We start from the raw sequence: 27,655 nt of genomic DNA, 5'->3' as shown, positions 1-27,655 counted from the left end.
AAATCCTTACAGGCCCTTTTCTGAATAGTGAATAACTTCAAAGGGAGAAATGAGTATAAACCAGGTTTACAAGCTGCTGGTTATAAAGCTTAAGGGTTAAAGTGTAATTTTAATATCAGAAATTCCTTTGATGGTTAATTACAGTGTGTAACACTTTTATTTTTTATTGCTGCAGTCGTAACCAGACATTTGAATGATCTAATTTTATCCTGTGGCACTTCCTGTTTCGCTGGCGATAACCTCAAAATGTGAGAGCCAAAAGTCTCACTTGGAACCCATGTGAAAAACTTGATTTCCACAAAAATGATTTATTCTGAATACCCACTTCTTTAAAAGAAGTTGTCTTTTTTTAAAAACCGGCTGCACTATAAGAAGGATCATGTGAAATATTTCCAGTGCATCATTCGTCAACTGGGATGGGAAAGGATGTTTAGTTGGAATTATTTCATAGAAGAGGGTTGTACAGTGGTACCTCTGGTTGTGAATGGGATCCGTTCTGGAGGCCCGTTCACAACATGAAAAGAGCGCAACCCGCAGTGGCGCGTCTGCATATGCACGGGTTGCGATTCGCCGCTTCTGCGCATGCGTGTGACGTCATTTTGTGCTTATGCGCGAGCGGCGAAACCTGGAAGTAACCCTTTCCGGTCCTTCCGGCTCGCCGCGGGACGTAACCTGAAAGAACGTAACATGAAGCAAACGTAACATGAGATATGACTGTATCTGTAAAAACTTGTATAAGAACATAAGCAGAAACTGCTGGATCACACCAATGGCCCATCTAGTCTAGCATCCTTTTCCCACAGTGGCCAAGGAAATGCCTGGGGGAAATCTAGGAGCAGGACCTGAACACAAGAGCACTCATCCCTCCGGTGGTTTCCAGCAGCTCTTATCCCAGGGGTCAGCAAACTTTTTCAGCAGGGGGCCAGTCCACTGTCCCTCAGACCTTGTGGGGGGCCGGACTATATTTTGGAGAAAAGAAATGAATGAATTCCTATGCCCCACAAATAACCCAGAGATGCATTTTAAATAAAAGCACACATTCTATTCATGTAAAAACACGCTGATTCCCGGACCGTCCGTGGGCCAGATTTAGAAGGCGATTGGGCCAGATACGGCCCCCACGCCTTAGTTTGCCTACTCATGTGTTATTCAGAAGCTTTGCTGCCTCCTATCATCCCTCACCATGTTGGCTGGGGCTATTGGGAGTTGTAGTCTAAAACATCTGGAATTGGGGAAGATGGTTGCGATTGTCTGCCTGTGACATGACATCACTTCGAAATGGAATAGTTAGCATAACCCCCTTTCCTTTCTGTTTCATTGGAACAGAAGGGCATTGAGTTTTTGTTGTTCATTGCCTTGGGGAGATGGAGGAGCCACAGAAGTTTGCTAAAGGAACAACCTTTTTAAAAACAACAACGGACAAATAACATCTAACCAGGTGGACAGAAATGATGCCATTCCTGTGCTTTTAACTGAAGTTGATTTGGTGTCAACGTAGCTTGAGACTCACATTAGTGTCCCTATTTTGAGTCATTCACAAACTTGATCCCCAATGATCTTACGTTGAAATCGAAAGATACAGTCATACCTTGGGTTAAATATGCTTCGTGTTGAGCATTTTTGGGTCGCGCTCCGCGGTGACCCGGAAGTAACAGAACACGTTATTTCAGGGTTTTGCCGCTCGCGCATACGCAGATGCTCAAAATGACATCACGCACATGCGTGGAAGTGGCGAATTGCGACACACGCAGACGTGGGTTGCGTTCGCTTCAGGATGCGAACGGGGCTCCGGAACGGATCCCGTTCGCATCCAGAGGTACCACTATAATAGGGATGACCAAAAATACTGCTTCAGTGATCAGAGTTTAGACATATACTCTATGACAAGGGAGAGGAGGGGGGATTCTTTATTTTTCCTATAAATATGTCAAGTTCTGTGTCTTCCCTTAGCATGCATAGATTCACAGCAGATGTCCACTCCATCTGGTACAGCTGTAATCTTTTGAATATTAGAAACTTGCGGGTGCCTCTTCCTTAAAGGGTGCTTTAGAGCGCTGCTCTTGCAGGTGTTAAGCCGCATGTGTTTGTTGGGCAAAGCTGCAGCACGTTGACAAGGAGAATTAATAAGCCTTTTTTGCAAGACAGAAATATACACATAGCTACTCCTTTCAAAGGATTCCTTGTTCCTTCTCTCTCATGCTTTGCTCACCAGACTGTTTGTACAGACAGTCAAGTCACTCCTCGGGATTACATGACAAATAAACAGTTGGGTGAGCAAGCAGTGCGAAGGAATGGAGATTGGATCCATGGTCGAAGGGTACAAGGATCCCTCACATCGAGACGACAGGCCCCACTTCAGAAGGGGAGGTGCCACTGGGACAAGAGTTTTAAGGAGGAAGGGAAAATAAATAATGAAAATAGATTATGTGCGTGAGAGTGTATGATGGATAGATCAATGGACCATGAGATCTAGGTATTTGCGTTTGCGGTTGTATAATTTTAAAACTGATTATACAGTTTTAAATTAAATCAATTAAAATTAATTAAATTAATTAAAATTATATTAAAACTGATTATACGGTTTTCATTTCCATTTTAATTGTCTCAGACTATAGGTGCTTTTTGAATTAAATTAGAATAAAGGAGTGTATATAGCAGATGAACATTGTGACAAGTGGCAAAACTTCAGTTTTACAATGAATATCAGTGTTTTGCAGTTTATATTAATGTTTTTGGTTGGCTAATGTGTTAAAATGTGTCACTTAAAGGATAGCCTCTCTCAGCCCTAAGGAGAATCTAATGGCCAATGTCTTAACATGCCTACAGTCGTACCTTGGTTTTTGAACAGCTTAGTTTAATTTTAACCTATGTATATTTACATGTTCTCTATTGCTGTATATGTCGGTATTTCTGGTCTGTGACCATAATAAAGCAATTCATTCCTTCAACTGCTAGCACATTTGCAAAGCTAAACAGGGCTGCAGTTTGGAGCCCACCCCCACCCCCAAGAAAAGAAGGGACCTGGACCCCTAGGAATTGACACCTATATCTAGAAGGCACAGAATTGTACAAGGCTTGGTTCAGCAGTTTATCACACTAGGCTTCCCTCTCTAGTAGCTGTTACAACTGCATCTAGCGACATACACAGCCATGGACTCACCTGTGGAAAAACATGACTGGTGAATCATGAGTTGGCAAATGCGTCCTCTTTTTTGCTCTTCAAGATATGGCAACCCTAAACCCTGCATCTAAAGTTACCTAACTTTGTTTATCAAAAGTTATATACCACTCGATTGCAGTAAAATCAAAGTGGTCTACAATAAATACTAAAATTATCAATTAAGAAAAAACAGTTAAAGGCAATTACAGTGGTACCTTGGTTTAAGAACAGCTTAGTTTATGAACAACTTGGATTAAGAACGCTGCAAACCCAGAAGTAGGTGGAAATTGTATAGCTGATCTAAAAAATGAGAATTGTTTAGATGAGGAGTCTTTGTGATTTTTCCAGTTTCCGCTGCTTTCTGCCAGGCTTTCATCTGTCTGCTTCATAAGTCCTGTTGAAGATAACTGGGCATCGCAGCATAGATCCCTCCAAAGATTGGCTCTAGTTCTGGGCATTTGACCTTCTGCTTCCAGGGAACTGAATGTACTGCAAGATCATTGACAGCTTTGTCTATATATACAGTATATATACACCAATGGAACTTTACAGGACTGGTTATCTTCTGGGAAAGCTGCAAAACGGAAATAACATCTCGTCTTCAGGGTGTTTTCTTTTTTGTTTTTTTTAAAGGAGACAATAGATTTTTCTATTGAAGAAAGGAAGGGACTGAACGTAAGGTTTTGCCCCTGAATAACAACCATCCCTGCAGACTTACCAAACTTTCGAATTACAACGTTTTAGCAGCGGAACAAAGGGAAATTAGACTACAACCTGGAAAGAACAATGGAGGGAGTTCTATTACAGTTTTATTAAAGACTGAAGTTAAAGTTTTGAAAAATAATGATAATAATAATAATTTTGATTTTCAAAAAAATTTATTTTTAATTTTAAAAAGAAATAGCCAGCAAGGAGTTGGGGAAAAGTTGTGATTTATGGCCTTAAGAATTCCAGGCAGACACTAGGGGTTGATGGTCAGGGGGAAATTAAACCGGAGACAGGGGGGGGAGAACTAAAACTCCAAAGGCTTGCCAACTTTGTTATTTTTTGCTGAATTGGTCTATTATTCATTATATTTTTTTTATTTTCTACCTTTTCTGTTTCTATTATCTGGGGTGCTTCTTTTATTAAAAAATGGAAATTGTGGAATGACATGGGGTGGGTCTTGGGGAAAGAACACTGGGTTTTTTTCTTTTTTTTTTTTATTATTATTAAGGGTAAAACAAACTAAGTTTCAATTTGAATGGGGAACTTGTTTGGCCAACAATATGAAAGGGGAATATGGTAGGGGTGGGGGAAGGGGGGAGTCCCGTAAAGTGATATTTTTTGTATTTTTGAAAAATTTTAATAAATATTATTTAAAAAAAAAAAAAAAAAGTATATATAATAATAATTTTTTAAAAATTAATTTTCAATTACAATCCAATAGTAACCTCATTATAACAATACCAATTTATAATAGAATTATTAATACCAATCATTCAAATATTGAATTATATAATTTAGTTATATAATTAATTAATTGGCAGTACTAATTGGATTTCTTACCTGCCCTTCACCACGAGTTCCCAAGGCAGGTTGCAGCAATTTAAAAATACTAGATTTGTGTGTGTGTGTGTGCGCGCGCTAGATTTGATTATTTTCTTTATTTCTTGTGTTCTAAAATCTAAAATTTTATTAGTTTCAATTACATTCCGGTCATAATAATAACCCCTTATACAACAACTGCAATATTAATAACTTCTATTTGTGTTGACACATTAAATGATTTATAAAACTGCAAGTGAGGAACTCAAACTATATCCTTGTTTTTCCTGTGTGTGACAGTTATTCTGACCGTGTTTCTTCCTGTCCTTGTAAGATGCTATGTCTTTCTTTCCCCCAATTGTTGCTGTTATCCGTCATGCATTGGGCGGAGCTGGTATGCCATTGTTGTTCCAGAAATTTCTCCATCGCTGTGTCCCGTGTTAATCATTGACAGCTTTGAATCCTGTGCTTTAAGTCTCTTTACTTTGGAGACATTGGTGTAGCATTTGACAACTGCATCTGGGGAGGGGGGACTGAGAATCATTTCTAAACAGATTTAGGTCAAGTCATCATTTAAGGGGGTGGAAGTGTAAGAAGACTCCAAATAGTTTACATTTTTATTCCAAATTTTTTTAATGAAAGCCTTAAGTGAATGTCGATATTTTAAACCCATGGCATCAAAAGCAAATATTGCTTGATACATGTTTCTGAATGACGGGGCCCAAATCTCAGCTGTGTGTTTTTTAGACATCTCCAAATTTGGCTGTGCTTGGTAGCTAATAGTTCTTTTTGGTCAACACTTCCCTGTCCTCTCCATTCGACTTCACCTTCACAAACCACACATATATGCTTTGGTTCTCTGTGGTTACATTGACCACCTACACCTGCTTTCCTTCAGCCCTAAAAAATGCATGGTAGGCAAATATCTATACAGTGGTACCTCGGTTTACGAACTTAATCCGTTCCAGAAGTCCATTCTTAAACAAAAACCGTTCTTAAACCGAGGTGCGCTTTCCCTAATGAGGCCTCCCGCCACCGGTGCCCTTCCACCATTTGGCTTCCGTTCTTAGACCAAGGTAAAGTTCGCAAACCGGGACATTACTTCCGGTTTTGCAGAGTTCGTAAACCAAATAGTTCGTAAACAGGGCTGTTCTTAAACCGGGGTACCGCTGTATCTATATCGTGTGATTTCAGAGGAAAGCCTTGCTCTTGCCCTCTGCTGTACATTGTAAAGACCTTTGGCTATGCACAAGAAATTGATTGATTGATGATGATATAAATATTTTGGAAAATATTTGCCTATCCATTTGATATCCATTAGGACATCTCTTAAGATATCATCACAAAATTTGGCATGATGGTTCCTGAGATTGTGGAACAAGTGTAGGTCTATGTTTGGCTATGATTGGGTACCACTTTGAATCAATATAGTGGACTGAACCTTCTGAAACGGCACTCTTAACGTAAGTGGTATATCCCTGATCCCTCTTCAGAGGAGGATCTGGCACGCCCCAAAGTAGATGTCACAGCGAAGCAGGCTATGTCAGTGGGCAGTGGACAACAGAGAAGGATGATCTGGAGCCATCAGGGATCAGGGAAGCTCAACCTCATCCACAAGATATAAAGGGCCCTTTCACGCAATCAGAAGCTAAACTGCCACCAAGTCGGGGGAAGCACTGGTGCCTGAAGGTGCAGACCCAGTCAGCTGCTAGATGCTGGAATCCTCAGGAGTAAGGGGTTACCTGTGAGGAAGCTACTACTCCTGAGTAGACGAAACTCATCAGGCAGTCCAGATGGCTTGCAGCTGTTCTCTGGGTGGCACATGGTTCCAATTCCTGGCAGAGACTGCTGGTATAACATTGTTGCACCAGCTCTAGCCAGCATGACCAAATGGTCAGGGATGATGGTGGTAGCCCACCAACATTTGGAAAGCATGACATTGTCTATCCCTGTACATTTAAGCAATATATACCACTTCATAAAATACAGATACCTGATGTCCAGCGGTTTTTTAGACAGATTCTTGGTGTCTGTGCTTCAGCATCTATTGCGTGCAATCAGATTATCTAGCTGAATACACAGAAGAGGATTATGATGCCTGCATGACATCATCTTCATTTGAAACATCAATGGTGTTTGGTATTATTTTGAGCTTAGGAAGCTTTCCTATCTTATGCATCTCATGTTGCTGTTCATCATGGTCATTGTATGCTTAAGTTTGATAAACTGTGATAAAGGAATGAGGGCTCGCTAGAGCGCAGCTTAGGGAACCAATCTGATATTAACCACAATTTAATGAATTACAAATATGAGTCAATGGAGGCTGATGCTGGTAGCATGTCATATTTGGTTAAAATAACTTTGGAAGCGCTCAGTGGCTTACGAGATAAAACAAACTATTGGGTGAAATAATCTGGGATCTTGGCTCAAAGCCAGCATGATGTCCCGAACAGATGCATCACAAAACCACTGCAGATCAACCCAGATTTATATGAGTGACTTATAAGAGCCCCTGAGCTAAGCCAACATGGTGATTGAATTAGCTCCTGCATTTACAAAGCATTCAGGCTTCTTGGCTCTGGTGGGCCCAAGCAGTAAAGTTGACATTATTGTTGCTTCAAGTGCATGTACTGTGTATAGATAAATTTAAAATGCTTCAACTTTTGCAAAGTATGGTGAACTTTTAAAAGCAGGAATAAGTACTCAAACCCTGAAAAAGGAACAATGGGCACCGAGACAGTAGCAAAAGGCCTAGTTGATCTTCCCAGTGCTGCTCATTGGGAAGATTTTGGTTGCTGCAGGACTGAAATGTATTTTGCGTATATTTATCCCTAAGTACAGTTTACGAGGGACGCGGGTGGCACTGTGGTCTAAACCACTGAGCCTAGGGCTTGCCGATCAGAAGGTCGGCAGTTCGAATCCCTGCGACGGGGTGAGCTCCCATTGTTCGGTCCCAGCTCCTGCCCACCTAGCGATTTGAAAGCACGTCAAAGTGCAAGTAGATAAATAGGTACCGCTCCAGCGGGAAGGTAAACGGCGTTTCCGTGCGCTGCTCTGTTTCGCCAGAAGCGGCTTAGTCATGCTGGCCACATGAACTGGAAACTGTACGCCGGCTCCCTCGGCTAATAAAGCGAGATGAGCGCCGCAACCCCAGAGTCGGCCACGACTGGACCTAATGGTCAGGAGTCCCTTTACCTTTACCTTTAAGACTGAATTACTCTGTCACAAAATGATACATGGCTAAGATTTACATGGGAAATCTAAAAAAGATGCAGTATAAACATCGGAAATTAGGAAACACTGGCCTGCAAGCGCTCCAATTGGAGATTAGCCTCTACCAGAGGCATCATAGACTTCAAAGAAGCACGAACTGAAGATGAAAGGGAGAAATGAGCTAAGAGGAAGGCACATTTGGCAAATCCACACTGTGATCAACTCCCGCCCGGAAACCTATGTCCCCACTGTGGAAGGATGTGTGGATCCAGAATTGGCCTCCACAGTCACTTATGGACACACAGTTAAGACCATATTCATGGAAGACCATCTTACTTGGCTACAAGTGATCACCAAAGAATAAGACGATATGTCTAAAAAGTGTCACCAACCCATGACAAGTTTGGAAAGATCTGGTGTAGATTTTATGTCTGGTCCATGGGTTCTGGTTAGGCCTTTGGTCTGGTCCAGAAGGGCTCTTCTCGTGTACCTGTGCAGATTTATTGTGTTTTTAGGAAGTGGTCATTATGCATTTTGAGTGAAAAACTTCTTGAACCATTTCGTCTCATACTGAGCATTAATACAGAACAAAATCATACGTGCTAAAAGCTAGTTGTGGAGAGAGAGGAAAAAATAATGAGCTTAATGAGGAACAGCAGTTTGTGGAGGAAATCAGAAAAGCCCTTGCGTACTCGTGAAATGAATTTGGGAGTGCAAATAGGGCTTTTGGATCTTGTCCACTGTGTGTTTTTACATGTGCTTCTCACAGTGATACACAGAATGGGGCTCTTACTGCCTCCTCCACCTTTTATGTTATGTAAAATTCTATGCCACACTTCAGCATAGAACTCTCAGAGTGGCTCACATATTAAAGCAATAAAATAGCATATATTTAATTGGTAACAGTGTTAGAAAAATGGCACAAAGGCTGGGATCCAAAGAGGCCTGTTTGCACAGAAGGGGCGCTCATAGCATCTCACATCACAGAGCATGTTCCTGCTTCAAGAGTAGCTTTTAGGGGGGAACAATTAGCTGCTGGGGGTGGGATGGGACTAAAGTTGTGGTTTGTGTGTGATATTAATCTTCTGCTTTATGTCTGTCTTGCTAATTAATGCTGCACCACTCCTACTGAAACCTAGCTTTGTCCAGCTTAATCACTTAGGGTGCATTTAATTGGGGGAGTGTCACATTTTAACGGACCATTCTGTGAGTTAAGGAGGTCTGAGTCCATTTTGTTTTCCTGTATTGCTCTAACAAGCAATGGGGAAATAAATAAGAGAGATGACCTTTCATTCTAACAATTACTGGTATCATTTATTATTATTATTATTATTATTATTATTATTATTATTATTATTACATGGGGAGAGGCCATAGCTCAATGGTTGAGCATGTGCCCAACCCAATTTCAGTCCTTGGCACCTCCAGGTAGGGCTGGGAGTGTCCCTCATCTGATAATCCTGGAGAGGTCCTGCCTGTCATTGTAGAGACAATACTGAACTAGATGGACCAGTGGTTTGACTCCCTATGTTCCTAAATGGTGTCTCCTACTTCCTTTCGTAGGGATGTGGGTGGCGCTGTGGGTTAAACCACAGAGCCTAGGACTTGCCGATCAGAAGGTCGGCAGTTCGAATCCCCGTGATGGGGTGAGCTCCTGTTGCTCGGTCCTTGCTGCTGCCAACCTAGCAGTTCGAAAGCACGTCAAAGTAGATAAATAGGTACCACTCTGGTGGGAAGGTAAACAGCATTTCCGTGTGCTGCTCTGGTTCGCCAGAAGCGGCTTAATCATGCTGGCCACGTGACCCGGAAGCTGTACGCCGGCTCCCTTGGCCAATAAAGCAAGATGAGCGCCTCAACCCTAGAGTCGGTCATGACTGGACCTAATGGTCAGGGGTCCCTTTACCTTTACTTTTACTTCCTTCCGTAGGGCAAAGAAGTATCTGTATTGTGATCCTGATGATATGCAGAGTTAAATTTAAAAGTAATAGGTTGATTAACTAAAGGGCAACATCCCGATCCGGCACTATACATGCACAACATCATGTGGAACTCTACAGGTGGCCCAACGCCTTTAAAGAAGCTGGAATCACACCTGTCAGGCTGCATCCAATCCTCAATTCCTCCTTCCCCAAAGTTGCTCCTGCTGCTTGATCTAGCAGGGAATAATTTGTGTATCACATGCAATTCCACTTGTACAGGGGAAGCACATGTACAGCCATTCGTTGGATCAAGATGCAGATTATTATTTATTGGCTGGTTTTGCAATGAATAATCTGCTAAGTATTTTGCTACCCAAGTATGTAGCAAATTTGGAGAGGGTACGCATAAGTAAAACCACTACATTGCAGTAATTCCTTCTTGCAATGATTCCTTCTTTCTTCATTTCCATTATATCATTTTTAGAGGAAAAACACGCAAGCGCTTGCCCAGTAATGGGTCTTTGTTTTGAGAAGAAATAGGATAGGCTGTCTGTCATGTGCATAGCTCCTATCTGGAGTTCTCGCAAACTGTTTTTAAAAGGAAAGGACAGCTTGAAAATAAATTCAAGGGAATAACGCCTGCTCTGCAGTATGAGCAGTGGCAGTACATCAGATGTGCATCTCCTGGGCTCTTTCACGTGTTGATATTATACCAGCAAATGTTTTATTAAAATTGCCATTCCCTGGAATTCTCATTTCTGTGTGGTTTCCGTATTTCAGTAATCCGATATTGCTCAGTTATTGTTGGAATATTTTTTTGTCTCTCCCCCCCCTTGCACCCCCAAATCTTGCAGCATGACGTATCTCAGACCCTGCTCAAAGCAACCCTAGACAGCGTGGTGGAGGAATGTGTCAGCTTTGTCGGAGTTGATATTAACATCTGCTCAGAAATATTATTAAGGTGAGCTTGGAAGACTTGTGTGTTTCAGTAACCACATGGAGTTGGATCAAATGGGTTCAGAGGTTCAATCCTGCCATGGCTCCCAAATGAGACCAGTGGCTTGAATCCTCACATTTAACTCTTAAGAGAGAAAGGGTCTGTTGTCCACAGAACGTTAGTTGTTCTCTTCTTTTGTGGGTGCAACTCTCCTTTCATGAACAGTTTCCCCTTGCATTCTTAAGCCTGTGGGATATATTGAGAGAGTAGAACTGAAACTGATGTGCTTATTTTGTTTCATTGGGTCTACTCTGATACCTTAGTTTAATATCAACCCTGTGTCTAGCTAAAGGGTCACTGTTTTAAAAATACACAGAGAAAAATAAAGTTCTGAGCTTTTTCCCAAGCCCACTGACCGCACTCACTACCACATCCCTTATTCTGCATGCTATAATAGGGTTGGGTTGATATCCACTGCCTTGAGGGACATCTTCAGGAGTAGAAAAGGCTAAGGAGTAAACGCTACACAAATCCAGAGTGGAGTCCCTAAGTCGGTTGGATGGCTCCTAGTGTGCCTCCTTCCAACAATTGCTGCAGCCAAGCTGGTGCCAAACGTATTGCTCTGCTTTCCTTTGGACCACATTAGTGAGGCTGAGAGGAGGGCCTTGCCATCTGGGCAATCCAAGACCCCCATACTCACTGTCCAGGCTTCCGCCCTGGAGAGGTCATTTCGGTGATGCTAATGCAGCTGTTTGACTTCATCCCTGGAGGTGCATTCCATCGTCTCTTGAGACACATGTATGCCAACAGCAACAGCGTTGTGGGTTTGCTCATTTTCCGTGTTGATTCCTGCATTTGGAGGGAGAATCTGTTTTTGCTTCACATATTGTCCCTGGGGAAGGCGGGATATAAATAAAATTTTATTATTTATTATTATTATTGTGGCTCATTTATTTTTTCACATGGAGCCAAACTTCTCACTATGGTAAACATGATTTTTACACACACACACACACACACACACACACACACACACACACACTTTAACTGGCCATTTTTATTTTGAACAAAAACAGGTCTGTGTTCTGCCCTCCTCATTATCCTGTGCATTCTTGGAAACCAGAGGGGAGCTTGTCACATCCAGAAAGGGAGATTCCCAGGATTATTCAGCAGTCTCTTCCTCCCCTCCACCTCCGCTTCAGCCCTGGAATCTGAACTGCTCCCTGTCACAGGTTCCTCCTGCTCACTAAGCCCTGTTGTACCTTCAGTATCTAGCACCTCCTCCCAATTTCCCCACCACCACCAACCTCTCTTCAGTGTCCCACCACCAGCCCCCAGGCTCCAAGCCTTACTTCTCTGGGATTTCCCCGGCTGCTGCCTCCCACCACTCCTTGTTGTCCAACCAGTCCCTGACATCTGTACAACAAACAGAATCCCCATGGTGCCTTTGCATTAGTCATTGCTTTGCTTAATACTTACACAGGTGATTCAGTGCTTGCATTGATGTGTGGGTACCTTCTTCCCTTGTGCTTCTTAGACATATTGCAGGACTGAATGCCAACAGGGCTAAAAATATAGTTGAATGGCGAGAGAAGAATGGAGTGTTCATTAATCGGGAGCAGCTCAAGGATGTTAAAGGACTGGGTCCAAAATCCTTTCAGCAATGTGCTGGCTTTATCAGGATTAACCAGGAGCACATCAGAACTCACTGCAGGTAATGTATTAAGGTGTGATGTCGACAACAGGTTACAGTTATTTATTTGCCACCTACTTGTTTAAGTAACATTTACTGTATTTTTTGCTCTATAAGACACACCTTTTCCCTCCTAAAAAGTAAGGGGAAATGTGTCTGCGTCTTATGGAGCGAATGCAGGCTGCGCAGCTATCCCAGAAGCCAGAACAGCAAGAGGGATTGCTGCGCAGCGATCCTTCTTGCTCTTCTGGCTTCTGGGATTCAGAATATTTTTTTTCTTGTTTTCTTCCTCCAAAAGCTAGGTGCGTCTTATGGAGCGAAAAATATGGTGAATGAATGTAGAGAATCACTCATCTTCCAATGGGAGGCAGAAGCTTAGTACAATTAAAATAAAAAGGAAGACAATAAGTTGGAAGTCTTCTTTTCCCATGGCCATGAGAGAGGGTAACCTGGTTTCTTTTGAAACTGCCATGTTACTAGTATGGCAATGTTTTATAGAATGACAATATGGCATAGGGGCAGGTGAAGGTATGGGGAACACGTGGCCCTCCAAATATTGATGGATTACAACTCCCATAATCTCTGGCTGTTGGCCCTGCCGCCTGGGTCTTTCTCTGTCCTTCTAACGCTATTTTGATCTTGGCAGCTGCAGACATTCTCTGGCAAATTGGAACTGTGTGTCATAATAAAACTACCCCATCCCTTCCAATGGAAGAAACCCCAAACGAAAGTTCAATTAAATTTTAAGTAGTGCTGTAATGCAATAGCAACTCGGCTGAACTCGGTCTGGAGCTAAGCATTGGGGCTCACTCCAAAAGCTGACCCCACCCTGAGACATGAAGATACTTTGAAGGCCAACTTCAAAGTGCTCAGATTAGATGTTAAAACCTTTGAGCTTGTTGCACCAACCAGCTATAGATGGAACGGTCTGTGTTATGAGCCCATATCTATGTTAGAGGAGCAACTTGAGTCGTCTCTGCAGGAGAAGGGACTGCCAGGCCAGCGCTATACACTTTGGCCCACAAGCTGATACACATGTGTTTAATATACGCAGTCATGTCTGCCAATCTCAGATTGGACTTGTATCTCGTGTGAGAAGCCATAAAAATTAAGTAAGGATGCAAGTTGGAAATAGCTGCACACCCATTCATTGTAGCAGAGTAATAGTAAGGAAATAAAATCAAGTGCTGCGATAGGAAAACTGTGTTTGTCTTTCATCATGAAGAAATATATGTTTGGCTGCACATTACCTTAATTAACAGTTCGTTAATATTTTTTTATTACAAAATATCATGAGGTTTAATAGGTCACAACCTGCTTCTTCAGACACAAATTGCAGCTTAGCATCTGAAGTAGTAGATAAAGGTAAAGGGACCCCTGACCATTAGGTCCAGTCTTGACCGACACTGGGGTTGCGGCGCTCATCTCGCTTTATTGGCTGAGGGAGCCGGCGTACAGCTTCCGGGTCATGTGGCCAGCATGACTAAGCCACTTCTGGCGAACCAGAGCAGTGCACGGAAACGCTGTTTACCTTCCCGCTGGAAGGTATCTACTTGCACTTTGACGTGCTTTTGAACTACTAGGTTGGCAGGAGCAGGGACCGAGCAACGGGAGCTTACCCCGTCGCGGAGATTCGAACCACCAACCTTCTGATCAGCAAGTCCTAGGCTCTGTGGTTTAACCCACAGCTCCACCCGCGTCCCTGAAGTAGTAGATAACCACCTACAAAAGCTCATGCTGTTTTCTAATTTTTAAAAAAGATGATTAATGGTTAATCTCAAGGTGCCATCAAACACATTTTCTTCAAGTAAGCCAAGCTTTTCTGTGCCATTGTTTTGGGCAAAAAGCTCCCAGAACACCCTAAAACAACTGTTCAAACTATCAAGTCAAAAAGCCAACAATTTGACTGAAAAAGAAATGTTGGAAAGGAAAGGTTTTGACCAACCAAAAGAGCTGCAATAGTGCTTTGCATGCAGAAGGTCCCAGGTTCAGTCCGCAATATCTCTAGGTAGGGCTGAGATAGCCCTGGCTTGAAACCCCTCTGCCAATCAGTGGGGACGATTCTGCACCAGACAGGCAAAAGCTCTTAACTTGGCACGAGGCAGTTTCCAATGTTCCCTAAGAAGCAAGGAATGGTACAAAACCCAGAGACATTTGGGCTAAGGACCTCCTGGGAAAGGACTGCCTGAGGATGTGCAAGAGAACATATTATTATGAATTTCAAGTATGAATCACTTCCATGAGTCACCCCAAAGTGATTTACAATGTAATAAAGTATATATATTTGTAAAAAAGTCTAACACAATGATATATATAAACACACACAGTTTAAATCAACAACAGCACATATATAAAATCCATTCATGTCTAATACAGATGCCAACTGGGCTAAAGTTCTCCATCTTAAGGACCATCTGATTCCTTATGCTCCAATTCGATCACTGAGATCCTCTGATAGAGGATTTCTGGTGGTTCTCTACACCCCTGAGGTTTGGTTGGCATTAACTAGGAACTCCTTACCAATAGAGGTTCAGCAGGAACCACTCCTCCCACCTTTAAGGTGTCTTTTGCAAACTGTATTGTTTAGACAGGCCTCTGCTGGGTAGATTTTCTCTTTTTTCACCAATCAGTATTTACTGGTGTTTTTATGAATGCTTTCTGCTGATTTTATTCTTATATGTTGTATACAACTCTGATATATTTTAATGAACGTGCATATTAGAAATGGGTGAATAAATAAGTAAATCTAGAAGGCTTGCTAAAAATATATGAAGCTGACTTGTCCTCTTAGAGATCCTTTGCCCACCAGCCCAATAATGACTACTCCGGCTAGAGGGGTGAGCTCCCTTTGCTCTGTCCCAGCTCCTGCCAACCTAGCAGTTCAAAGCACACCAGCGCGAGTAGATAAATAGGTACCACTGTGGCAGAAAGGTAAACGGCATTTCTGTGCGCTCTGGTTTCCATCACGGAGTTCTGTTGTGCCAGAAATGGTTTAGTCCTGCTGGTCACATGACTGTCTGTGGACAAATGCCGGCTCCCTCGGCCTGAAAACAAGATGAGCACCACAACCCCATCATTGTCTTTGACTGGACTTAACCATCCAGGGGTCCTTTGCTTTCCGGCTAGAAGTGGTTCTTCAGGACTTAGGTGGAGGGCTTCCCAGTCCTTAAAACTTGTTTAACGAACATAGGACTAAGACCACTGGTCTGTGCAACTCATTAGTGTCTACAAAACTGATGGCAGCTCTCCAGGGTTTCAGAGAGAGGTCTTCCTCAGTCCTACCTGGAGGTGCTTAGGGTTGAACAAAGCAGTGTTTCCCCCGCCTAGGTACAGTCCTTTAGCTGCAGATTGAACCTCAGACATTCTGTACCTTCAAAGCATGCTCTCAAAGCTTTAGGGACTTCCCCTAAAATGATGTTTCTGCCCAGGTTTGCACCAGACATCTTTCAAGTGAGGCTAACATAATAGCCACCTTGCGATTAGGACATTTGTGGGTTTGCTTTGGCCAGGATTTCCAAAGGTTTGTTAATTATGAAATTCGCTTTCACTCATAAGATCACATTTCCTTGGCCCCGTGTAGTGCTAGCACAGGGGGAGGTAAACACTCTTCTCAGGGACACTCTTTTTTAACGGCAACTCCACATTTCTCTTCCATGATTTTGGACATCAGTCAACAGGGTGAGCTTGCATCTGAGGGTCATAAAGCAGCTGCAAACGAGAAGCAGGGTAAGAAGAAAACCAAAGCGGCAATAAACATCATTCGACAGCCAAATCCTTTGGATCAAACTTGCATCCACCCAGAATCATATAATATTGCAATGAGGTAAGCAATAATACAATGGCTCTACAGTTAGCATATTAACTTTTCATTTAGGAAATGGCCATTTTTCTCGGATAATGGAAAAATCAGGGGAGCAATACATTGACTTTAATAAGTCTTGTACTATAATGACGGCGAAGTTAAAAGTCTTCAGTTCTGTTTGGCGTCCTTTGGCACACACAAGGCATTTCTTCACCCATACGAAAGAAACTGTTGCTGCTTATATGAATCCCCCTGTGTATGTTGGAACTGTCACATTCACTGGGGCTAATGGACCAGGCTCCTAAATGTTAAGTTGTTTTGCGCAGTGATAACTTGCTAACCTTTCTGGACGGTGACACACGTGTGCTCCTTGTGTTGTTTCCATGTCAAGCGTAGATTGTAATATCTGTGCAGAAATGGCACCCTGCCATAGCACGTTACTGCTGTGTCAGGTGTTATTATCCCAGGGATAAAGCCGAAAAGAAAAGAAAGGAAGAAAAATAAATTTGAACTCAGTTTTGCAACATCATGAAGAGACTTGAACTGAAATTAGCTGTCACCGAGGAAGGACTCAGTTCAAAACACTGAGCTCAAAACGAAAGCAACAGAACTTGCTGTTGAAATGGAATACACAGGATGAGATGGTTAAATCAGCTATGATTAAATGGGCACAAGACATTGGTCATGACATTATGTTTGCTGACTGGGAACAGTTATGGACTACCGGTATAAAGTTTACGGCATGTAATGCCTTAAGAGAGAACATTATGAAAATGATTTATAGGTGGTACATGACCCCAGTCAAGCTTGCAAAAATCTATCATACGCCCAATAATAAATGCTGGAAATGTAATGAAACTGAAGGTACTTTCTACCACCTTTGGTGGACGTGCCCAAGGATCAAGGTCTTCTGGGAAATGATCTATAACGAAATTAAGAAGGTACTTAAGTGTACCTTTCACAAGAAACCAGAGGCCTTTCTCCTGGGCATGGTGGGCCAATTGGTGGCAAGGAAAGATAGGACGTTCTTTATGTATGCTACAACAGCAGCAAAAGTTCTTTTAGCAAAGTATTGGAAGACACAAGAACTACCCACGCTGGAAGAGTGGCAGACGAAGGTGATAGACTATATGGGACTGGCTGAGATGACTGGCAGAATCCGTGACCAAGGGAAAGAGACGGTGGAAGAAGATTGGAAGAAATTTAAAGTTTATCTTAAGAACTGTTGTAAAATTAATGAGTGCTAAAATGTCATGGGTAATGTAAAACAGAATTGCAGTGATAAATAATTGGGTAAGAGGAAAAAGATTAAAGAAATTGAATTATAAGTTATTGAAATTAGGGGTTGCTGGAAAAGTTTAAAACAGGGATGCAGAAAAGGGAGGTATGGGGAAGTCGTTGAAACAAGGTCTAAGAAAAAGAGGTTAAGAAATTATACGTGTTTATATGTTTGTTTGTTTATGTGTTGTTAGTTGTTAGTTGTATTGTGTTTTAATATATGTTGGAAAATCAATAAAAATTTATTTAAAAAAAACGAAAAAAAAACGAAAGCAACAGAAATATTTCCTACACCCAGAAGTCTCTCTCCTTCCTTCCTTCCTTCCTTCCTTCCTTCCTTCCTTCCTTCCTTCCTTCTCCTGCAATTGGTGCCTTGCTGGTTTCCCTTTCTTACTCAGTGGTGTTTTGTCTTACAAGTGGGTAAACTTTTGTGGCCTGAGGACCACAGTCTCTTATGGGCAACCTTCTGGGGCCCATACGTCAAGTGTGGAAAGGGCCAAAAGCAAAAGTGGGTGGAGCCGGGCAAAACAGCTAGACTTCCCATGTGATCTTGGGCCAGTCACCAGCTCTCAGCACAAGCTACCTTGCCTGGTTGTTGGGAAGATGTAAGAGGGCAGCAAGGGACTGTGCAAGCCACCCAGATCTCCTTCTAAGGAAGAACAGGATAAAAGCAGAATAAGTAATGTACAAGGATTTGCAAATGAAATGTCTGCCTAATGGCAGTTCTCTATTACTTCCCTTTTCTTTCCAGTCATATGTTTACATTTCCTTTGCAAATTATGCTTTTATGATGCTAGCAGTAGGTGCGGAACTCTTTATAACCAATTATGAGGAAATAAAGTGGAGTGTTAATGCCGCTGGATATTGCCACGTTTATTTGTGCTGAAGCAAGCACACAATCCCTGTTGGGTGTAAGAAGGCCGCCCTGATATTCTGTTGCCTGCAGCAGCACTTTACTCTTAAGCTGGAAATGAAAGAGTTAGGTATTTTAAGGCAGTATGCTGGTATGTCATTCACTGAAGATCACATAGCCCAGTATACTGAATCTATAACATCATGAGGCTTAAAAAGCTCCTTTTTTATTTTTAATCTGGCAAAACACTCATTAGTTTGACAAGCAATATTTTGGGCTTTGTGGCTTATTCCCAGTAACAGCGAACTCTTATGGCTGAGTGCCTATCCATTTCGAAGAGAATCTGGGCCACCTGATTCCACATACGTGAAGTACCGTACTTCTTCGGTACATAGAAGCATAGAATTGTAGAGCTGGGACCAACACAATTCAATGAAGGCATCTTTTGCCCAACACGGGACTCGAAGATTAAGAGTCCCATGCTCAACTGAAGTGAATTTAAAAAAAACAACAACACATTTTAACAAGAAGCCCAAAATTGCCTGATAAGAACCTATGCTGGTGGTAGCTGAGGCTATAGAGAGGCAAAATAAAAAGGGACTAAAGAAACCAGAAGTCAGGCAGACTGTGCAAGTCTGTAAGGTAAGTCTGTGGTTGAGAACATGGAGGCACAGAATGTTAGAATGTCAGTTGGAGGCAAATGAAAAGGAAATAATCAATACTCATGGGTTTTTTTGTTGATATGGACCTAGTCAGATAGGTGGGGATAGTGTTGCTGCTGTTGTTTTGAATTCCAGTTCTTTTCCACTTTATTTGTACAACTTTTTGTGATAAATCCTTATTTAGGGTAGAAGGCTGTTCCCCTTCTTCCACCCAAAAATCAGCTCAACAACTTTGCACCGCCAAAAAATGGGACTTTCCTCCTCCCCCCAAAACAAGGATCTCTCCTCCCTTCTAAAAAAAGCTCAACAATTTTGACATGAACCCCCCAAAAGGCGGTAGATCACTGGCAGCTTTTAATTCTGTGAGTAGATCCCAGTCTCTTGGGAGTTGGCCACCCCTGAACTAGTGGTTGCATTAGGAGAAAATCTTTTCTGAAGCTACTATTGGCATTGGGGTCCCTCCTTAGCGCCTATGGGGAGATTCCCCCTTAAGCAAATGTGTTTACTTCTGAGTAAATATACTCACAATTGTGCTGCATGTTTCCTTAAGAAACCATTTGTTCCCCTTATTTCCTGACACATCATTATGGGCATGGCATTTTAACTATATCAGAAAGGGTGGGTAAAAGCCTTTCCACTAACGTATCCACCATAATCCTAAAAGTATCTCATTGCCAACACCCGCTGGGTTTCTGATGTGCCCTGGGTCAATAGGAGCCTGGGAAACAGCCAACTAGGAATTTTCTGACGTCTGGCAAGCAGCCTATGCCTGGTTAATAGATTACGCCCCCCTCCCCCCCCAAAAAAACCCTTTCCCATACCTTTCGGTTTACAAGGATTCAGAGTAGTGTAAATGGCGTAGGCACTAAGATTAAGCAAAGAGAGCAAAATCCACTTCTAACTAGAAACTAACTCCACTTTTGTGTAGCTCAGTAGACATCTGGTATTAACGCTAGCAAAGCTACCGTTTCAACATTCTAGTTACACGTTTCCAAACTCCCTAGTTAGTCCATATTCAACAGAAAGCCTGCCTTGAGGAATGAGGCTTTCAGAAGCTCAATAAAGGGCACCCGCTTCCTCACAGACACACACAACCGCCTATTGAGGGCTATTCCAGGCTGTTGCTATTTTGGGTTGGGATTCAGTTACACACCAGCAAATTTGGGCAGCACAATTCAAGTTGATTTGGTGCTCTTGCACAACTTCCCCCAAAGTGTCTTGTCTTTTTGCAGTAAGGAAAGGGACAGGGATATGCACCAGAAAGTGTGGAGAAACACTTGCTTTGATGCATTGGGAAGCATGTGAGTTAAATAGCCAATATCTGGGCAAACAAATTAGGATGAATGCTGAGTAAATAGAGAATCCCTAGTCTGTGAAAGTGCTAATTAAAAGGCACTTGAAAGTGGTCTTGGATACCTCTTTCTATTTTTTAAAAAAACTGTCTGGTAGCCTCAAAATGCAGACACTGTAACCTTATTGATTTCTAGCCAATGTCATTCTTAAATGTGAAAAGGATCTGGGGGTCTTAGTGAACCACAAGCTTAACATGAGTCAACAGTGTGATGCAGCAGTAAAAAAAGCCAATGCTGTTCTAGGCCATGGAAGAAAGGGTAACAATTCTTCCCCATGCCCACTCTGATCCCTTTGTCTTTTCAGGGGCTCCTCCCATCTGATGCAAGTCACGCTACACACACACACACACACACACACACACACACACACACACAAACACAGCAAAGCTGTATTGAACATCATGCATAGTTTCGCCTTAAGGCTTGCTGTTTTCCATATATTCTACTCATTAATAATTGTGGTTGGAATTGCAGCCTAACCAGTCCTACTTCTCAGCCGCTATTTAAGCCCAGAGGACAGAGATGAACAACTTCTGTACCTTCATTGTCACTTACAACTATCAAGTCTTTGTAACTTTCACTATATGCAACCAACGTTAAAGTGTAAATTGCATTTGTATCAGCAACCGTAGTGGGTTTCTTCCCCTTAATGTTGGAATCGTTGAATGTGGTCTCATTTAATCGGATGCAAACAAGTAGCCTTGTTTGCGAATGAACAAGCTTGCTCTTCTCATACATGCATGCTAGGTTCCCAAAAAGTGTTACTTGCCATCTTAAACATCAATATCTGGTTCACAGCAGTTCATTAAGATTCCCGCATAGACGACCTCACTTTTAGTATGTGACCTTTAGTATGTGACCTCCGAAACGTTTTTCAGAGTTCATGTGTCTGCCACTTGTTAGGGGCCAGTGCAGCTGGCTAGCTCCAATTTAAATGGGATCTACAATGTCATCTTCTTGGGGCTAACACTAGAATTAGTCCTCTTGAAGTAGGGAGGGAGATAAATACATTTTCTGCTGTGCAATATCCATTATTTTCAGTGGGATTTGCACAAGAAATATTTGGTGGTGTATTGTGTTCATTCATATCTGCAGACATGAAGTAGGCAGTTCCCTTTCTATTTTTCTAACAATTTCTCCCCGCACACCTTTTGTTTGTTTGTGTCTAAACTGTAATTCCAGCAGGAGTTCAATATGCAGAATTTTCATGTGAGATCACTGCAGCAGACATCTCGGAGGAAAACGTTATATCCATTTAATAATTGCCAAATACATAAAATACTTTAAAAATGGGATCTGACTCAACTAAATTTGTATGTAACGTGCATTAACTCAAGTCTGGGCAATTCTTATTGTATGGCATGACCATGTTTCTCAACTTCATTAATATGCATCGTGTGAGTTGACACAATCAATGAGATGTGGCTTCATGTTGATGCCAATGAGGGCAATTGAGACTAACAACAAGTGAGGTCAATTTAAATAAACATTCACACACACTAAAAAGGAGGACATATATTTGATTTAATGTCCTCTGTGCGTGCAATCCAGTTCTGTAGATTGTAGTCATTGTGTGACATTACAGTAATACCTCGGGTTACAGACGCTTCAGGCTGCGTTTTTTTGGGTTGCGGACCGCTGAAACCTGGAAGTACCAGAACGGGTTACTTCTGGGTTTTGGCAGTCACACATGCGCAAAAGCGCCAAATTGCAACCCGCGTGTGTGCAGACTCACCGCTGCGGGTTGCGAACACTGTGGGTTGTGAATGTGCATCCCTCACAGATCACATTCGCAACCAGAGCATCCACTGTATATCATTGGTGTCCAAATTTCACTGATGTTCATTAGCCAACAATGGTTCGCGTGGAATATTTGTGCATAGGTCACCAGGCTATTGTTTGATGTTAAGGAAAGAATACAGAAAGCTGCCCTATACTGAGACACACCACTGAGCCATTGAGTTCAGAATTCTCTAACTAACATTGGCTCTCCAGGGTCACAAAGAGGCAATTCCTAGCCCTTTCTGCATATGAAACCTGGCACTGTTTTACATGGGGAGGATCCACTGCAGCGCAGATCGACAGGCCTTTCCTTTAAACGTGTGGCACAAAGCAGTACGAGGAAGGGGGTGCAAAAACTTTGACTCTTAACAAGTACAAAATGTGATTCAGCCTTCTCCATGATCAATCTTTGGGAGCTATAAATCCACTATAAAAATACTCATGTAATACATGTGCTGCATACCAAAAAATACCACTTTCAAAGACTGAGAACTGCTGGAAGTATCAAAAGCCCACCAAATACTCAAAACTGCTGTGTCCCACCCTTGAATCAGATTTTACTGCTTTAAAGCCCAAGCATTTTTATATTAAAATTTAGATTTTAAACAAAATTGCTCCCAAGTGGTGACTTGTTCTACCCAGCTTTGATCTGCAGGCACTTTCTGTGGTTGAATTAGAAACTCCTGAAAAGAAGGGTGAGAAGCTTGCAGTGGAATCTAAAATAGTAGTTATATTTTCAACAGCCAGAATATAATCCTTTTACCTTAAATGTATTGAAAAAACATGCAGCAAACATATTGTGGTCAATTTGACTGTGTTTAGATGATCAAAATGTATTAATACTTTCCCACTGTGGAAACTTAATATAGTTCTGAATTCTAATAAAGCATATTAATGTTTTTTAAGTGTCTGTAATACAAATTTTTCTGGAACTTAAAAACCATTTTTAAGCAAAGATTTCTGCATAAGCACTTTCAAGGCAGTATATTTTCCTGGAATCTTAGGATTGTATATTAAAATTACGAAGGAAGTCTGTATGTAAAAAGCAGGCTGCAATGGCAGATCTTCCTATGACAATTAATACAGCATGGGCAAACTATCCAGTTTCAGAGTGTGTGTATTGCTAAAGAATTGCACTGGAAAAACCAGGGGAACGTTTAGAAATTACAGTGAGGTAATGGACCCAAGCTCCCTATTTGGGGATCTTGGTAGAGTAATATAATTTTCTTCTTCGCTGCATTGCATTAGTCTACTGGGTAAGGTGGTTTTCATTAATTAGATGTAAATGTTTGCCAAAAGATAATCCCAGAGAAAATGCTCATTAAGACAGGATGTTAAGCAGATTATGTATATTATGCGGCAAAATTGCAACATCTGGTTTATGGATTATATTTCATGCAGATTGATATTTTAGGGGTCTTGTGCCATAGCTTATTTTTTTATTAAAAAAATACGTAGTATTTAGTACTGCACATATGGGAATCTCCTTTTGTAACTTGCACAGCTCCAAGTGCCATTAATACCAGTTAATCTGGTTGGAGTATTTCCTTCTCTTCCCATGCCACTATTCTGCACTATATCCTGAGTATTCTTCTTCTTTAGTAATCACTCATAGCCGAGTAAGATTGTCTCCCATAAACATGGTTTTAGAAGTGAGTCTGTAAGTGACAGTGGAGGCCAATTCTGGATCTGGACATCCTTCCACAGTGGGGACATAGGGCTCTGGGCAGGAGTTGATCACGGTGAGGGTTTGCCAAGTGTGCCTTCCTCTTAGCACGATTCTCCCTTTCATCCTGTGTTTGAAGTATGGTCACAGCCATACTTTACCCGTTTTATCCCTCCCTTCATTTCCTCCCATTACCTTTGTATTTTCCTCTGTTATGGGCTCCTTGGGGCAGTGCCATACCTATGTATGGTTCAATATAAATACTGGTTGTATCCAGTGGTTCCGCTTGTACTCACAGACCGTTCTTTGATCCAGCAGAACAGGAAGTGAGGCTGCTTTCACTGATTCACCCTTGCAACCCCTAGCGTGCTGTTCTGCATCAAACATGGTCATTGCTGGCAGATCTCTAAGCTTCAGAAACCTCTCTGGAAATGATCGTTTCCATCCATTCCAGTGGATATTCCATTTCTAAAAAACCAGCCATTAAAAATATTATAACCTGAATTGGCCTTTCATTTTAAGATCTAAACTCAGACTAATTCACTAAGAATGTGGGCAACTCAATGAAGTATGGAAACCAATCTCAATATATATGTTACAGTGAGTGTCCAGAATATGATGAATTTTGACTTGTGAACATTGATAGGTCCAGTTAGACCTTGGAAGGCTGCAGTCCTATACCCACTTACCTGGAGTAAGCCAGTGTTTTGTAGTACAGTGTTGGACAGCAACCTTGGAGCCCAGGGTTCAAATTCCCACATAGCCGTGAAGTAAATTGGGAGGCCTCAGACCAGTCACTATCTCTCAAGCATAGCCTACATCATAGGGTTCTTGTGAGGAGAAAATGAGAAGAACTGTTTTTCCTACCTTGAGCTCCTTGGAGGAAAGGTTTGATATAAATGAAATAAGCCCCATTTAACTTGATGGGCCTTACTTCTAAATAGACATCCATAGGGTTGTCCTAGAAGTGTCTAAAACAGGGGTGGCTAACCTGTGGCCCTCCAGATGTGGTGGGACTCCAGCTCCTATTAATCTAAGCCAGCATGACCAATGGTTAAGGAAGCTGGGATCTGTAACCCAGCAACACCTTTAGGACTGCAGGTTAGCCACCCCTGGTGTAAAATTCAATGATGTAAAACATCATTGTTGGATGTTAAAGTAACCTAAATGTGAATATAGCATCCATTGGCATAGGCTAAGAAGTGGAATATGAGTGTTCCTTATATATTTCAGACCTTCTCTCCATTAATTTGCATTTACATATTGAACGTTGGCCGTAATTTCAGTTGGCATTTTCTTAAAGGGGGGAAGAGAAAGAGGGTTTGCTGCATTTATCTCCATCTACTGAAATGTGTATATGTTTATTTTTCCTTTGTTAACTTTTGTGTATATGTTTAGTTTTTTGTTCAAAGCTTAGTGCATGTTTATTTACAGCTAGCTTTAAATACTAATCAATGCAGGGTTTTTTTAAAAAATAAATAAATACTCCTAAAATATGTGCATTTGGTGTTGATACAAGTGGTCAATAAACAGTTAATTGCAATTTGTCGTTAGCAAGTACCTCCTCAGTTATTACAGACACAAATAAAAGGCAATACTTGGAGAAGGGTTGGTTATTTATTGAAGGCCCTATAGCATGCTTTCCAAATATAGCCAACTGGAAGTTGTTGTTCAATATGTGTGTTAAACATAAAAAAACCAAAATTCAAAACCAACAAAGCAGCATTAGATAAACATACAGACTATCACAGGCATCCTAACATTGTCAAGTTCCAATATACCCATCCCTCCTGCGTCCCATATATCAGAATAAATATCCAGTATTTCGACAGTTGTCCATTAACAATCTAGTGTTGAATATAGTGTGCCCGTGCGTTTTGTTCAGTCCAACACAAGCCAAATGGAGTTAGGGAGAAGAGGAAGTTGCCTGTGACAAAGTCTGCTTTTCTTCCTTTCTTTTAACATGTAATACCCATTTATTCTGGCTCCATTTTCCGTGACCTTGCAGTAAATTTGAGGACGTTTTTCTACACGCAAAAGCATTTCACTTTGTTCTTAGCAATGACATTTAAAAATAGAGATGGTCAATATGCATTACGGCTGAGATGGAGCTGTCTGTTTAATATTGATTTCTGTTCCAAGTGCCCTCCAAGCACGTTTATTTGGGTGAAAATGATCTATGAAATATGTAACCAGATTAAACAGCCTCTCTTTTAAGGGGGGGGGGATACATCTGTAATCACTAAGGACACTGTTGACATGGAAATGAGTGCTTTCCCTTGACTGAACAAGGCTCTATGAGGGAGCAAGAAAATGGCATTGTTTCTTTGAAGATAGCTTTTCATTTATAATTATGGGGTGAACAGGAAGTTGTTAAGATATTGCTAGAATTCTTAAGAGTCTTGCAAGCTGTTAATGTTGAAAATGTATGCATAGATATATAGGGTTGTATCCAGTGCTGCAGTTCTGTTCAAGCAAGAGACTTTCCCATCCTCTTCTGCTGTGGGATACACCCTCAAAATCTGGGATTCTTATAGTCTTGCAAACTGCTAATGAAGAAAATGAGATAAGATGTATAGGGTTTGCTCCAGAGGCACCAGGTTTAGGGAAGTCTGGTACACTGAAACTTCCTGCGTCATTCTGAACCAATCAATGCTCTCTTTCCCACCTAAGCAAAAACTGGTTGGGGTTTTTAAATTAAATTCCCTCCACTTTTCCAGTTTACAGCACAGCAGAGTGGAGTTTTGTCATGGCAAAGCATGATAAGAGGCCCTAAATCCATGCTCCCCCCCCTCAGTTAGCCGTATGTAGGAATAGACATTCCAGGTCCCGTAAAAAGCAGTCTTGGAGTCACCACCCGTCAGCTGATAGGATGTTACTTCATGTCTGCCGATCAGCACAGGGCCGGCCCACCCATGAGACACAAGGTGAGGTGACTGCCTCAGGCGGCAAGATCCACAGGGGCAGCAGATCTGGCTTCTAAGGAATGCATCACCCAATGATGATGATGATTATGATGATGATGCCTCCGTGGTAGCAACAGCAACAGCACGTTCCTTGGAGGTGGGATCTGTCGTCTCCTCAGCAGCCCCCCCCCCCATGCTGCATCTACAGCAGCCTCTTGGCGAATAGGAGGCACTGCTGGTCTCGCACCCTTGTTCCCAATGAAGTTCTTAATTTCCCCCTTTTTCCTGATGTAGATCTTCGCTCACCCCTTCTTTCCTGGTGGCCATTTTGTGGTTCATGTCAGGTGCCTCTTGGGCCGGCCCTGGATCAATAGCACTTCAAAACACTGGGCAGGGCTCTGTGCAAGGCCTGTGTGGTACTTTGAAGTCCCAGTGATCATTACCTGACAAAGCGATGTTGGGTGATAGGCAGGTGGTCAGCTTGTCCACCCAGAGGTGGGTCTAGGGGAGTATGACCAATGTGGTCGCATTGGATTTGGAGTTTTTGGGGCACCACAACTATGACATCCAAATTGAGAGGGGGGGGGGTTGAATATATTTCTATGTACCCCAGGCTTGAAACATTATGAACTTCAAAAAGTTTCTAATCTATAGAATTTTTGCTTTGCTTTCCGTTATTTTTAATGTTTACGAATAAGGTTTTTAACGCTCTTTGGAGGAAGCCTCAGCGATATTGGAAAGTCAGCCATGCAGCAAAATGTGGATGTGATAATTAAAAAGGAAGGGCTGGAAGGAATTGCAAAAAAGTTGAATACAACGGGGCAAACACTGCAAATAATAATTGATGGGCTAACTCAACCTGAAGGCTTTGACATCCGACAAGGTAAGAGATTTGAAGGCATCTG

The 27,655-nt window shown here is 41.9% G+C and overlaps 1 protein-coding gene across 1 annotated transcript in view; it reads left to right on the top strand.

Moving 5' to 3' along the window:
* The window catches only part of SRBD1 (S1 RNA binding domain 1), a 164,312-nt gene that overhangs the window by 131,380 nt on the left and 5,277 nt on the right, over window positions 1–27,655 (top strand). The window contains exons 17-20 of the mRNA XM_083605025.1: window positions 10,674–10,780; window positions 12,294–12,470; window positions 16,120–16,272; window positions 27,449–27,633. Coding sequence (XP_083461151.1) covers window positions 10,674–10,780; window positions 12,294–12,470; window positions 16,120–16,272; window positions 27,449–27,633 — 622 coding nt within the window. The remainder of the gene's footprint in view (window positions 1–10,673; window positions 10,781–12,293; window positions 12,471–16,119; window positions 16,273–27,448; window positions 27,634–27,655) is intronic.

This window comes from Podarcis filfolensis, assembly GCF_964270895.1.
Source record: "Podarcis filfolensis genome assembly, chromosome: 3".
NCBI classification, from domain to species: Eukaryota; Metazoa; Chordata; class Lepidosauria; order Squamata; family Lacertidae; genus Podarcis; species Podarcis filfolensis.
Note: the sequence above shows the minus strand (reverse complement) of the source record. Positions and strands in the feature narration are given on the sequence as shown.